This window comes from Ixodes scapularis, unplaced genomic scaffold (assembly GCF_016920785.2).
Source record: "Ixodes scapularis isolate PalLabHiFi unplaced genomic scaffold, ASM1692078v2 PGA_scaffold1__304_contigs__length_218370807, whole genome shotgun sequence".
Classification (NCBI taxonomy): Eukaryota; Metazoa; Arthropoda; class Arachnida; order Ixodida; family Ixodidae; genus Ixodes; species Ixodes scapularis.
The window spans coordinates 96,132,049-96,147,271 of record NW_024609846.1 but is presented as its reverse complement, the minus strand read 5'-3'; the positions used below and the strand labels follow the sequence as shown (position 1 = coordinate 96,147,271).

Here is a 15,223-nt window from a genome sequence, read left to right as displayed (position 1 = left end):
GGAGGTGAACCGGTGGTTTAAAAAAACCGCGTTATACCCGGTCCTGCACTATAAGCGGTTACGTTGTAAGTGGTCTATACTGTATGAGACTTGCAAACCGGAGCAGGATCAGAGTTCAGTGATGCAAGTGAGCTCGTTTGTCAGCAACAAACAACATATCTTAAATAACAATAACAAAAAAAACCTCACTTGTTGGACTGTTCTCCAGTTCTGTACAAGAAGGCGTTTAGCGTTGCTCGAAGGTCCTCGCTGATCATTTCCTGTGAAAGAAAGTTGAAAATCGAACTGCAAAACACTTCATAAAGTGCAACCTGAGTCACAGTTGCCTATCAAGACTCGCCACACAGCAGAGCAAATTTCGACAAGAAATCACGGTCTCCAATAAAAACATTTCGAAACAAAGATGAAAAGCTCGGGTTTACAAGAGCCAAACAAATTCTCAGTTTTCGTAATTTTAATATGCATAACTTTGCAGTATCTAAGTTGTGTTTTATTCCGTCACACATCCCACCCGAAAAGTGTGAACAAGGTTCTCACCGAGCTCCGCTTCCTCAGGAAGGCATCTGCTTCATCAACAAAGAGGAGTACACTGAAAACAGCAGAAGAAAAAATTAAAAGGTAAATAAAAAAAGAGTGCAGAGAAAGGCACTGCTTGTTACTTGCATACAATACATGTGCATTTATTGTACTTTGCGAGAAACTCAAAATGCAAAGGAATTACAGGTGACTCTCATTTCAAATAAAGCACACACTTTGAATAAAAAAAATAATGTTTAAACCACTCATCCTTCTGTACTATTAGTAACCTTCTAGTACGAGAAAAAAGGCCCGATTTCCTCAAGTTGTGGTTTCAAACAAGCCACAGTAAGCACACTTCCCACGTCAATGCTCTTACAGCTCAAAACAATGAGCTCGACAACTGCCGAAGCAGTGACTTCATCAGCACCACTCATCAACCTTTCCCTTTCTTCGTCAGATTGAGAACTTTGTAATTCCCACAACAAGGCAGCCTGGTGTCAGTGCAGATGATCAAGAGGCACAACCGAATTTGAGTCAACTGATGTAAACACGCAAAGACAAGGACGCAAATGGATGAATGAAATTGCTTTGAAATTGAAATCCAACCAACGTACAAATGACATTAAGTCCTGCTTGAATGCTTGCTCTTTTCCTTCTTCCTCGAGGAGAAAGGAAGAGAGTGGTCACTGCTCATGCTACATTGCTTGCTCTTCCTCTCTTAGGAAAGGGAGCAAATAGCGCATTGGTGTGGCAGTGTGTTGCCACAGAGGCGATGATTCGAGGTGTAGCTGGTTGCATAATGCTGTGGACGGTGTAATCACTGTTCTCAGATTCAAGTAAAGTTAGTTTCACAGAACTTCACAGAATTCCAGAACTCTTAGTCTTATGGATCAAGATGAATCAGCTAGACAAGTTCCAGATATTTTTTTTTTTCTCTCTGCAAGTAAACAAACAGCAGCCAGTATCTCTTCATCCTTCTTACAGATTGCATATTTCAAACACAACAAACTGTAGAGGGAAGAATCAGCATGGCCACTTACCCACGTCTGCTGGTGTGGGACCAGTCAAAGACCTTGTGGACAGCAGAGACCCCCTCGCGTCCCATGGGCGCGACATCACCTCCACTCATGAGTGCATACTCCATGCCGGAATGCTGAGCCAATCGCTACAAAAAATACAAAAAAAACAATGTGTCGCCTCAGTCAGCCACAGACAAACTGGAATAAAAATCCACACAAAGGTTTCCCTCTAGCTGCCGCCACAGATGTAATGCAATAGCATTACGCCTCCTTCGGCACGGTGGCCACGAGACAGTGGTCACGTTACGTCAAAATGTTATGATGTCACGCCGTGGTGCCGCATGGCATCACTTGACGTGACACAGTGTCATGAGGACCAACGCCACAAAGCGCTACCATGATGTCATCTGACCTGACGTCTCGTGACGTAGTCATGTGGTTGGTGTCGCGCAACTTGGTCGCATATTAGCGTAACCACCGTGACGTTGACGTCATGTGACAGTGTTACATGGCGTGAAAAAACACGAATTGTATGCCAGTTCAGGTTTCTCAGCTAAATTTAGCCACTGAGCCGCGTTGGACAGACACGCAATCACACGGTATGGTGGCCCTAGAAATGCTGTCCCATTTAAAAGGCTATCATAAAGGTGAGGTCATTGCAGTGCCTGCTTATCACCCTCTCATTCAAAGCTATATTTCCTCTCAGAAAGCCCGACCCACGTACCTTGGCAAACAGGGTCTTTCCCGTTCCCGGGGGTCCGTACATCAGGATATTTCGGTACATCCCCTTGTTCTTCTTGGTGTTCCTGGTGGCGATGGCAATGTCCCTCAGTCGCTCCTCCAGCTTGGGCTGTGCAAAGACGTGACAGTGCATTCTAAGCTACCATGAATCTAAAAGCTTATCACTTATGCGTTGCAGGCAATCTACAGGTGCAGACAATACCAAGGCCTTCTTTCGAAGATTGTGCCAGTGATCATGACTGTAAGCTCATAGACTCCATTTTTGAGGCTGGTCCAAACCAAACAGGATTCCGGGTTGCAAGTGCTGGAAACCGCAGCCTTTGCGGCTTCCGGCACCCGGTACGGAAGTTTTGCAGTCCGGTTTCAACGGTATATAGACAGCCAGCCGCATGCGGTAGGTGATCACACATCTTTTTTTTCTCTCTTGCCCTCCTCCGTTAGCTGAGCATTTTTCGAGTGAGCTCAAACACATTGAGACGGTATACATCAAGGAGTTGTTCAGCACGCAGCTCAAGGTGCTCAAAGTGTAGAGGAGGAAAGGCAACCTACCCAGGTTGTGCATGGCAAAATCTGGGTGCCATCGTGGGACCCCCAAAAGTTAAGGTATTTAACTCCGATTGTGGCTACCTGAAGCCACAAGTCGTCACACGATCCGCAAAAATGTTCTGCTTTCCGGCGTCCACAATGTGGCACCTGGGTTGAATTGGACCAGCTTTTATACAGGACTGGAACTTGAACAAAGCACTTAGGCCATTTGATATGTGAGAACCATAGACTAGAATTGAGGCAGCTGACAAGAAATAAAACTTCTTTACCATCATCCTTGGATAGGTGGCATATGCTCTAATCCTAACTTCTCCTCAGTGGTAAATTCAGTTCAAACCTTCATTGCAAAAGCTTTGCAAGTGGAACGATACACAAGTGCAGGTTTCTATTGGACAGGTTTCTCCTAGACATCACTTCTTTAGAATTTCCGAGATGCGCATTAAAAACCGGATGCAAACTCCAAGATGGGCGTTTCTTTCAGCCCGACCTAGCCGAGTTTTCTGCACTGACTATAGTTGAGAAAACACGGTAATTTATATTGATGAGTACATCTTCACTTAAACATGCATATTCATGCAAAAAGATTGCTTGCCAAATACCACTGCGAGGCACACCCATCAACCTGTTCTCACGGGCACACTCGCACTGCCTCCTATCGAGTCACGCACGCTCGAGCGTAATCGCCAACCCGTGTGAAAATTGGCTTCCTCCGACCTTCTTGCTAGCGTGCACTCTCCTTGCGCACACTCTATCATTCCCCTGTCCCCGTCCACGGTCCTCCCACCCGCCTCCCATGTTCACAAGGGGCCTTACGTTGTGGTACCCGGAACACATCTTTGACCGGCGTGCTTAACACGTCCCCAAAAGTGGTCCCTCGATTTCTGCCCAAGGACATCATAAAAGGGTCATGCAGTTGCCTGCCGCGATCCCGACGGTAGCACAGCAGCCAAGGTGCATGCGGCAGACGCATGTTCTGCTGGAGGTCACTCCGTGACTACGTCGTCGACGGAAACTAAAGCAGACGCGAGATGGGAAGCCGCAACAATGGCACCCCAAGTGCCCACTCGCCTTTCTAGGACTGACCACTCGGATTGCAACATCCGACGGCACGAGTCAATCTCTGGGACACAATCTGTTGTCCCTTCGGGAATGCGCTTTTGACGCGTGGGCGGGATAGGACCATACTCACGTCCAGGACGACACCCTTGAGTGCGTCAGTGGGCTTGCTGGTGAGCTGGCGGGTGGTCTTGATGGGGTGTTTCAGGGCCTCCAAGACGGTGAGCCGGGAGGTCTCCCTAACCAGTGAGGGCTTGCCCAGCCGCATTTCAATGTACCTCGCCGCCACGCCTGTGCCCAGCTTGGCAGAGTACACTCCCAGGGCAAGGAGGGTCACACCGGCTGCCTGCGTACGGGGGGGGGGGGGGGAGAGGGTGAGTTACAGGCCTCTTCGCGTTCGTAAATACTCGGCCCTACCAGCTATCGGCGAGACTATTGGCGAAAAAAACTAAAATATAGAGGGTGCTCTGCCCAGCTTGTTTTATACTAGGCTCAGTGTTTACACAACACAGGTCCTGTGGACTCAATTCCGTATGTCATCTTCATCAATAGAGCGCGGAGCTCCAATGCAAAAAGTGTGAACAATAAACGGAGTGACATTGGCAGGACCGTCCGGATCTATCCCTGAAGCAATCGTTGAAGGATGCGAGCTTGACCCACTTCGGCCTTTGCGCTGAGCAGGGACTTGACACGTGCACAGTACATGCTGCATTGCTGATGCAGGCGGGAGTGGCCACAAAAGAACTTCTTCACGGGCAACGAGAAAACAGTAGCCCCGGCCGGACGCAGCGTTCGGCTACAACAGCCGAGCGCTGCGTCATTGCTGTTGTCGTCCCCATCATGACCTTGGTGATTCTTGGTGCACAAAGCTCTCCTCTGACCCTTCTAAACGCTCATTTGACCAGCAGTAGGAGTGTATGACAAAGCTTCTCCAGAGCTCTGCAAGAGAGTGCTGATACAGAGCTGGCATCATTGTTTCAAACATTAAATGTGTGCACACTGTATAGAGCTTGTATTTTCGTTAACACTGCAAAGGCAAAGGTACGCAAGAGTGTTGAGACGTGATTCAAGTGCCACTTGGCTGGTGCACCGGCTTAGCAGCGTTTTTTTTTTTCACACAGCCTTTGTTTAGACATAGCTTCTAGCAAGCTGACCCTGATCATAGGTAAACAGTGGGAGAGATTGTTGCAAAATATTCCACTGCAACAAAAAGGCCAAAGCCGTCAAAGCCCTATTGATAGCAAAGTCATGGCGAGACGGAGTCCGAGAAACACTTGAGAGAAACGCAAAAAACAACAGAACTGAAACGATGGGTTAAATCAAACAAATATATCACGAAAGAAACAATGTATTTTGAAGTCTCAAGAGGATGACGAGACCAAAGAACCCCTCTTACCTTCTATTCAGTAATACAATCGGTGAGGGTATAATGGGCATTGCATTTCGCCTGCTCTGTCTTACAAAGAAATGTGTTTTGAGGGGGTCAGAAGTTTATTGAGATTAGTTATCGACTCAGTACAATCTTTTTCACAAAAATGATTGGACGCACTGTTCATCAGAAAACAATCAGGCGTGGATTTATTCTATATCTTCCCCGTGCTTTAAAAGAGCACCACTCAGATTTCAACCAACCACTTCCTTGAAAAAGCAATGAACATGTGCTGTAGTGAGAAGCAACGAGTATAGTTTGGGCAAACGAGGGCGTCTTTGTTCGGGCAGCTAGCCAAGCAAGTTCGAGAACGATTTCTAGCCCTCTACCTAGTGCCCCCTACGCTGCGGAAACAGCCTCGAGCCATTTTTTTCTTTATGTCGGTCCCTCCCGACGAATGGAATGGTTGGAAAGCTTTGCACACCCAAAATCTCGGCAACCATATCCCCATGGGTGTAGTTCTCAAGTTAGCCACCTGCGGCACAGCAGTTGGATTTTCCCCCCAATGGTCACTACAAACAGCTTGCAATGTGCAATGTGCAACAATTTTTGTACTTCGCACAAATACCGTCTCGAATGAATTTCTCACGTTTATATAACATACGAAACATGCATTAGTTTTTTCTTCCCACGCAATGGTAGTCGCAGGAAAAATTGAAAAAAACACAAGCAGCGTTCACCCCCTTGGCTCACAGTCAGAACAAGCGGCCACGTGATCTGGAGCTGATCACATGTCGCCAATGTTTATCGTAGTAACGCGCGGGGCTGGCAAAGCACAGGACATGCGCCGAGTTCCAAACATTGTTAGGATTCAGCTCGTCGTCATTGCAGCGACTGGACGCAAGACACTACCCAAATGCTTCTCGAGCAATTGATGATCACAAGCCCGAATTGAGCGCTCATGCAATGCTCAGGTCCGATTTACGAGCTGCGCTCAAATACCGTCACTGGGGGCGCTATGCCATCACTGCATCCTTCCAGCTATGTCGTGCAGTTTTTGCAAAGAGATTGAAAGAAAACGCTCGATTTTATTCTTTATTCTTTATTCATAAGTTACCCCGCATTTGCCCGAAGGCGTTACTGCAGGGGGGTTACAAACGTGAAAAAAACAATTCTTCGGTTGCAGAGCACACTTGTTCCTCTGACAGCTTGTTCCATTGTTGGATGGTCTTGACAAAAAAAGAATTAGCGTACATGTTTGTTCTGGCACGGTATTCTCGTATTTTAAAACAGTGATCGGTCCGACTTGAAATATAGTGCGGTTGCTTTAGGTAATCGTCTTTGTTAATGCCCAGTCGACCATTAAATATTGAAAACAAAAATTTCAGTTTTAATTTGTTCCGTCGGGCTGAGAGTAATTCCCAATTTAATTCTCTTTTCATGTCAGTACAACTATCCTTTTGCCCATATCGTCCCAGAACAAACCTCGCTGCCCTATTTTGAATTTTTTCTAGTTTTTCAATTAGATACTTCTGCGCAGGGTCCCATACAACACATGCATATTCTAGAATTGGTCTAACACATGTCAGATATGCCGTTTTCTTCAAGTTTGTTTCGGAACATTTTAAATTTCGCTGAATGAAGTTTAATGCCCTGCCGGCCCTTAAGACTACATCATCGACTTGGGCGTTCCATGAACAGTCATTCGATAATATAACACCCAGATATTTGTACGTACATTCTGTTTTGATGAAGTCATTATTTATACTGTACTGAGTATCGATTTTTTTCTTACTCCTAGTAAAACTTAAATGGACACACTTTTTTGGATTCAAATTCATCTTCCATTTACAACACCAGTTTTCAACACGTACCAGGTCACTCTGTAATTGTTCTGCGTCATGCTCACTCGTAATGCTTCTATATAAAACACAATCGTCAGCAAACAGTCGAATACGGGATGTTATCTTTGAAATTACACCGCAACAAAAGAGTTGCTCGGTCAGTGGCATTGCGCACGAGTATACTTGGGTTCCACTAGTGCCAGTAAGCTTGTGTAAAGTGAAAAACATTCCAACTGAATATTGTTGCACCGCCCGCTTAAGAAGTGAACGGCGTGGTGAGTCCCAGGCATCTTATAATCGGTCCCCGGCCAAGAGGATTGCAACGTTAGCCGATGAGGATGCCGAAGAATAAATCACGAAGCGCAAGCATAATAGACTACGCCCCACATTTCTTAAGCTGTCAGTTACCATGGAGTCACAAAAGAAGCTACATCCAGAGAGTTAGCACAGTTTCCCCTCACTGCCCAATGCAACGGTCATTGGTCCGTTTGCGCTACGTGGTGCTTGTTTATGTGCCAGCAGCTCATGGGTGCCGTACCGCCATTTCGGTGCTTAGTGCAGGGTGGGCGCAACTGACGATAGTTACGATCAGAGAGTGCAACCTCCCGAGCTTTAGATCTGGTGCCATTAAACTCCAGAGATGTCGCTTTACTCTGCCGCAGGCTGTTCCAACGCTAATAAAGGACGAAAAAGTGTTTCATGAGATTTCAGATAAGGCTACAGATAACTGGCAACAGTAATCTTGAGCAACGGGATGGCTATATTGTCGATACACCGAAGCATAGCTTATTTAGTCGCTCTAGTTGAGACTTGTAATCTCACTTTTATGTTTCGTGCCTCGCGTAAAACACTCTTAGATTAACCCACTTGCCGAGTTACCCTTAAGCCAGGGTCACACTGCTTATACGTCATACAAAAGACAGTCTGCCAGACGTCAGTCACCGCGATATCCGTGGTTCGAATGCCGCGAGTCAAGTTCCTCCTTGAACTCGTTGCCGTGTGGCATTCAAAGCACGGATCTCATGGTGACTTGCATTTGAATCTGTTTGCAGACTGCCTTTTGTATGATGTATAAGCAGTGTGACCCCAGCTTTAGATGCTGCACGACAATGACTCGTTTGTTTCATTTCATTACACGAGGAAACCAAAATGAATTCAACTTATGTTGTACCACACTTGGGTTTGTTGGTCTCTCCAGTTTCTTTGACTTGTCCCTCGTTTTTCTCGTGCTGTTTTTATTCAAGAGGCACATACATTCAATAGAAAGAATAACAATTACAGTACAGCCTCTCTGAAGTAAGGTCAGTTTTCCCCCCAAAAAAATCCTCAAACTCCTCAGTTTCTTCACTACGTAAGTATTACTATCAAATACCTGTACTAATATTACAAAAACACTTCAAGTTTGATGACTATATCTATATCTTTGCTATACAGTGATGTCTCGTTAATATGGACATCTCCGTTCCCATAAAAAATCATCCATAATAATAATAATAATAATAATAATAATAATAATAATTATTATTATTATTATTTGCATATAAAAATCTGATCCTGAGTGGCGTGCACGGCTGTGCAGAAAGGTTAAAACCCGTACGCGAGTGCGCCTGCCAGCCCGCCACAAGACAAAAATGTGTGTATTTCCTCCGTTCGTCCCCAAAAATAATGTCCATATAGCGGGGTTTCAAATTAACAGGGTCCATATTAATGAGACATGACTGTATCAGATTACAGAAGTATTCTACTATAAACACAATGTTTATAGACCTTCACAGGATACACATATCCCGCCGGTATCGGCAACGAAAAAATAATGAAATGTCGCAACCAAAAAAAGTAATTATAAGGGAGGCAAAATGAGTATGAACGTAAATGGTAACACCTTCCAATGGCGTGGCAAGAGCAAAACAATGTTTACACCTGTACCGGAGGTTCTGCCTTTCAAGAGAGTGATGGCAGCTTAGAAAAGGTGCATACATCTCTAACACTTACGACAATGATTGAGACGCAATGAGAAGTGAATAAAATCCGGAGGTGCTACTTTTTGCTAGAATCTCTTCTTACTCCTTTATTCATTCCTTGCTCAAAACTAGATGGCGAGTGGGTTGAATGTTTGATAACCTTGCTCTGTAGAGCTACCCAACTTTTGATAAGATTGCGAAAAAGGCCTACCGTGGCCGAAACCTTGTCCCAGTCGGAGATGAAAGCCCTGAAGCCCTCGCCCAACACGGCTCCCGCAGTCCTGCAAACAAAGCCCCCCGCAACCAGCTCAGCTAACTTTGCCTTTAACCACACACTTCAACTATCACAAGTTCCAGACGTTGCATTCCTCCAGGCTGGTTCTCTGGTTTTGGTTTGGCTTAGTTTTTCTCAGTAAATACACGATTTGGTGGCAATACATTAATTGGGAGGTATCTAGACACCATATCCTGGGGTTTCCCACAAGACAAATTGCCCGCTTGGACATTCAATCAAAGGCATTGAAGGTGTGATAGCACCAATTCGCAGTTCATACCCTACTAGTGCATGGAGGAGAGGGGAGTGGGTAGGGATGATAAACAGTATGCCAACACTTCTGTCCCTCCTCACCCCCTCCATGCGGCGCAATGCAATTGGCCGTGCACGCCATTAAGTTAAAACAACCGTTACTCCTGTGCTCCATTACTGACACGCTCTCTCTCATAGCCTCGCTGCTCCATGACCAATGCCAACTTTAAAGCAAGCGACCAAGATTCCTGCCGTGTTCCCATATAAAGCTACCGCTTTAAAGCAGTTTATTGGTTTCAAGAGGTTTTCTAAAGATGCCGAATGACCTGCAAAGGGAAAAGAAACAGTCTGGTGCTTCCCACAATACAAAACAAAATTGTGAGCGTGATAGGCTCTTTAAAGATATCCAATGAACTGCAAAGGAACCACGTCGACTCACTTGATGGACTCAAGGACGGTGGCCCTATTTTCGGCGGCCTTGACCTTGATCTGCTCGATGTACAGATCTTGGTTCTCCCTGTCCACTTTGGCCTTGGCGTGCAGCTCTGCCTCCAGCTTCTTCATGTCGTTCTTGTGCCGGAGCTCCATTTCATGCTCTATCGTGGCTGCACAAATCGAGACCGGACAGACCCTTTTCAGAAGTCTGTTGAGCAACGATAGCAGCCGCCACATTTCAAACACCGCTTCCTGTGCGAAGCATGTGATTGGACCCAAGTTCACGCCAAGTGCTGATGCAATACAGTTCACTACATGCTCAAAGGGCATGCCCAAAATATGGCGGCCTCCGGGCAGCTACGGAAACACTCTTGAGGAGGGTCTATTAAAAAATGCCAACTGAGAAGGTGTGAATGATTTTGGAGTACCAGTAGCCCCGAATCAAATGTCATTTTTGCTACTTGGTCCAAAATGTGACGGAAAAATTATTTTCTACTCGTTACCAAGTTACGAAGAATTTTATGGTCATGAATGCGACAGGGTGTCGCAGAATAATGCAGTGCTGGGGAACGCGGCAGGTGACCGCTCAGTGGCCAGGGTACACAAGAAGTCAATGGGACTATATTGTATAAACTGAGAATCATCTGAGGAGAGCAGAGTGCTGCAACACATATTTGACCAGTGCTCCAGTTGCACACAAGGACATGGAGGAACAATGAAAAGCAGAACAAGCACTTTTGCATGTCCCTGTGGTGACTGCACAACCACAGCTTTCATTCTGTGAGTTGCACAGTTCTGTAATGTGAATGACTGGAGAAAATTTTGAAATGTGCTGAAGATAGACAATGAAATGATGAGAGAAGAAGGCTCTAGTGTGGACACATAGCCCCAATTATTTTTTTTTAACAAAAACGAAATTTAGACAGTCACAAAATTAGGGTTAATGAAAGAACTGACTACCCAGAGACAACAGGTATACTGTACTAAAAACCAACAGACATACTAAGTGCCTGTCGGTGCAGCACTTAGTATTCTTAGATCTTCAGGTCGCCCAAGCTGGCGTTGCCTGGTTTCACACCTAAAAATGCAGTAGGGGATGAGCAACTTACACCTTCTTAGAGCCTCTTGTTTAGCAACTGATTCTTCTTGCCGCCTGAGGTTATCCTCGTTGGCCCGTTGCTAGAGATTGTAAAAAAAGTTCCCCATTCACAAAAGTCACAAGCGGTGTACCGTGACACGGGGAAAGAAGCCATATGGTTATGGTACCTTCAAACAGAAGATAGAAAGGCACCATAACTAGTAAGCTAGTTATGATACCTTCAAACATAGAAGTACTGTTTGCATATACTACACTGGTGTGCCCGGTACTAGAGCATGCAATCATAGACATACACAAACAAATATCAATATCCTTGGAAGTGCTCAGAGGAAGGCAATAATATTTGTGTACCACAAATCTGGACGGTTTGATTTCCCCACTGAACTCCTGAAAGGATCCGGTGCTTTGACCATTGCTCATCGCACAAAATTAGGACGACTAAAATTCTTGTATCTCCTTTTAAACAACTCCTTCAAAATAGACAGAAACAAGTATGCAAACTTTCCTCAGGCAAGAACAACAAGACACTAGCAATGTACTCATCAAATATTCATTTAATAAAAATACTTTCAGGTACTCTTTTTTTTTTTCCTCCTGTCATGAGAGATTGGAAGAGCCTTGACACACATTTCTTCAGCTTCACAAGTGGAGATCCGTTCATTAATGCTCTTGAACAACACCTCCTTAGTCAATTTATGAGTTGATCTGTTTGTCTGAATATTTAGGAAAGTGATGATTTCGACTATTACATTGTTTTTGCGCACCTCAAAATATGTACCTTTGCCTGTCAACACCTTCAAGAGAAAAAAAAAATTGAGATTTTGTTGTGTTCGTCTGTTTTTTTTATCGTCCCCATCTCAGGGTTTACAAGATGTAAATCAATAATATTAAAAAAAAAAAAAAAAAAAAAAAAAACTTACCTGTTGCAAAAGTTGGTCATCATAGCGCTTTCTGGCAAGTTGGTCCTGGTACAATGCTCTCTAGAATGAGAAAAAGTTGGAAATTGAGATTTTCGGAAACAGAAGCAACACCACCATAATGCTAGGGTAACCAGACATACTATTTTGGCCGGGACAGTCCCGGTTTTTTGTCTCAGCCTCACGTCCCGTTTGTTTTTGTGAGAGCGTACTGTTACAGCCGTAATTTTATGAAAATAAACATACCATAAAATCTCGCACGGACACCCTTCCTCAAGAGATCACATATTCAATATTTTTGGCTATAAATATACACGCAATCTGTGGTATTTATTCCCATGTCATGCAAGTTCGAAGCAGGTTCCCGCATTGCTTATGTGTTTCTGTGAGTTTGATATCGGTTCCGTGTGATACATAAGTTCATAGCAGTTTCCCGCCTGTTTATCACTTCGTGATGGTTGAATCTGCAGCGTCCACAGTCTGTGGTATCCATTCCAATGACATGCGAGTTCGGAGTGGGCTTTTGCAATTTTTGGTGAGCAGGATTTTACGAAAGTATCAAATTGTAAACTCCCCTTATTTCACTGCTGAGCTCTTTCTGTGGCTGCATCTGTGAATACATTTTTATTTCCTTTTTATTGCATAGACTTGGGTACAGGATAATTCTCTATATTATTGAATCTAACATGGTTCGGTTGGCAACATTTATTCCCAGTTCTTTAATATTGAGAAGAAAAGCACTAACGTTTGAAACAAACATCACCAGGAAAAGTGCATTTTTACACTGAACTGAATAATAGCAGGGATTTTCCTTCTGCCTTGCATCCTCACCCTTCTCCCACCCGTCCAATTGTCCTGAATTCTACTCTAAAAGTTACGGTTACCATACAAAATGTGTTAGTTCTCAAACTGGGTACTATCCTGAAGCAAAAAAGAATTTGATTTTTGTTTTTAATTAATTGAGATTTATTAGATTTAAATCACTGTAGCTAGAAAAAATAACGCTTTTCCATCATTATATACATTTTTAAACAATGGAGATCAATTGGCCAATTCATTCAATGAATGAAAACAATGTGGAAGAAAGAATTATTGTAAATTTAAACTTTTAAACAACAGTTTACTAAACAATTTTTTACTGTTCTCTGCCATACTAGAAAAAATGCAACTTGATATTTCTTTTGCTTATGAGAAGGTTTTATTTGCTTTTTCTTTTGCATTCTGATTTGCTTGTAATATGACATTTTTTCTTGTTTTCATATTTTTTCTTCTACGTTCTGAATTGTTTGCAATAAGACTACTACATAACTGATGAACTAGGTCGGTAAGTAGAAAAAAAAGCTCAACGCTTTGGTTTGCTCAAAAGAGCACCACTTTGTTTTCGTGTTTGGCCTTCTATAAATCTTCCTTGCTTGACGATTCTGACTTAAAGGGGTACTCTGGTGATTTCTTCATGGTCCCCGATTTGCCTGAAAATTTGCCAAAGAAGCCAACGAACACCGCTAAAATAGTATCCCAAATATTAGGTAAAAATAAATCTTTCCGACTAAGCTATTGAACTTACAATTTTGGTCCTCACCGTGTTTTTCAAACTGAAAGTCTCTCCTGGCAACAACGAAAAAGTGACGTCCGTGGAAGGCAGGGGTTCACTCTTTGGACTGTAGAATTTGTTACCAACTGATTCGAAGCAGAATCATGATGTCAAATTAATGCTTCGGAAACTCAAGCTCGCTCTAGTAGTCGCACACCAGTACCGGAAGCTCAAGCTCGCTCTAGCACTCGCACACCAGTACGGAACAAATGCTTGGCATACCCTATTTTTTAGACTGCTTGGTTGAGTGGCAAGCCTACCTGCCACTGATGTCACGTCACTGAAAAGTGTGGTTATATTTGAATGTTGGTTTTTGCATCATTTTCATTTGCCGATTTCACAGTAACTATTATGAATTTCACTATACTAAATATCATACCGGAAAGGGTAAAGGCCAGGGATTCAGAAAATATAGTTAGTTGGGGTAGCTAAAAAAAATCTCCGGAGTAACCCTTTAAATGCAAAAAAAAAAAAAACATATAGAAAGCACCAAAAGATGGACAAACAATAAATAAGAAGTATCTTGGAGATCATTTATGTGGAAAAGGTTTGATTTAAATCATCATAGCAAAATAGGTACAATTTGAATCACAATTTAAAACACGATTCAATTTAAATCGCCTCGATTTTTATTTTCCACCTCGGTTCTCAGGAACCCCAAAATTATCCAAGCTCCCAAAACTCCCAAATCGTTCCTGTTCGCGAAGAAAAGAGAAGGGAACCAGCCCCAAGCATCTAATTCGCAAAAAAACGTTTTTGTGTATAAAAAAACAAAAGGAGCCGGATTTTGAGTCAGAAGCCTAGTTCTTGATTGTTGGGCCCACGTAAGCGTTATCTTCGTAAGAAACCCTGGCACGTACACATATCACGTCAGCGACCCTTTAAGAGGAAGCTTCCAAAGGTTGGCCCTTTAATGGAAAGTTTCCAAAAGGCTCCTTTCTCGCCAAGAAACACGCAACTCTATCTCTGTAATAAGCCGACACATGGACGAACAAAGGCAAGAATTAGCACCACAGTCATAGTCTCGTTTCGTTCCATTTCATGGATTAACAGGAGGCAAAACCAAACCTGCTGGTGTTGTTTCGTCTCCTCCGACAACGTCTTCCGCCGTTCCTCTTGCTGCACGCGATAGGCGTCGAGCTTCGAGTGCTCGATGTGCGCCTCAAACTCCTTGATTTTTGCCTGTTGTTCCAGCTGTAGCGTCTTCTCCTGCATCTTCGACAGCTCGAGAGCATCCTTGGCATGTTCTTTTGGAGGAAGAGAAAAACAGAAAGTAAGTAATCGCAAGCTTTTAACTCTGAGTGTGGCGATCCATCTACAGTCACCGACAAGGTGAGAAGGGCAGGGCGTCTCTTTCTAATGCCCGGCCTCCAGCATCGGCTCGTTGCGTTCCGTTATGCTTCGGCTCTGCGTGCGTGCTCGAGGCTCGTGACATGCTGGAGTGTTATCGAAGGTAAGAAGCCCGCGCCGGAGGCGGGACCATCGAAGCTTCTCCCCGTCATACTCGTCTTGTCAGTGACCACTGGATGCGGAAGGATAGAGATGGGCCTTCAAAATTACGCACAGAACAAAGCGAACTGCAAATTATTGTAGTATCCCG

General features: G+C 44.1%; 1 protein-coding gene across 1 annotated transcript in view; it reads right to left on the bottom strand.

The window, feature by feature from the left end:
* LOC8029601 (ATPase family AAA domain-containing protein 3-B) overlaps positions 1 to 15,223 on the bottom strand; it is a 30,946-nt gene that overhangs the window by 13,868 nt on the left and 1,855 nt on the right. Inside the window, exons 2-11 of the mRNA XM_029974758.4 lie at positions 14,692 to 14,870; positions 12,036 to 12,095; positions 11,126 to 11,195; positions 10,021 to 10,186; positions 9,267 to 9,336; positions 4,015 to 4,227; positions 2,263 to 2,388; positions 1,560 to 1,684; positions 538 to 589; positions 190 to 260 (exon numbers count right to left, since the gene is read on the bottom strand). Coding sequence (XP_029830618.2) covers positions 190 to 260; positions 538 to 589; positions 1,560 to 1,684; positions 2,263 to 2,388; positions 4,015 to 4,227; positions 9,267 to 9,336; positions 10,021 to 10,186; positions 11,126 to 11,195; positions 12,036 to 12,095; positions 14,692 to 14,870 — 1,132 coding nt within the window. The remainder of the gene's footprint in view (positions 1 to 189; positions 261 to 537; positions 590 to 1,559; positions 1,685 to 2,262; positions 2,389 to 4,014; positions 4,228 to 9,266; positions 9,337 to 10,020; positions 10,187 to 11,125; positions 11,196 to 12,035; positions 12,096 to 14,691; positions 14,871 to 15,223) is intronic.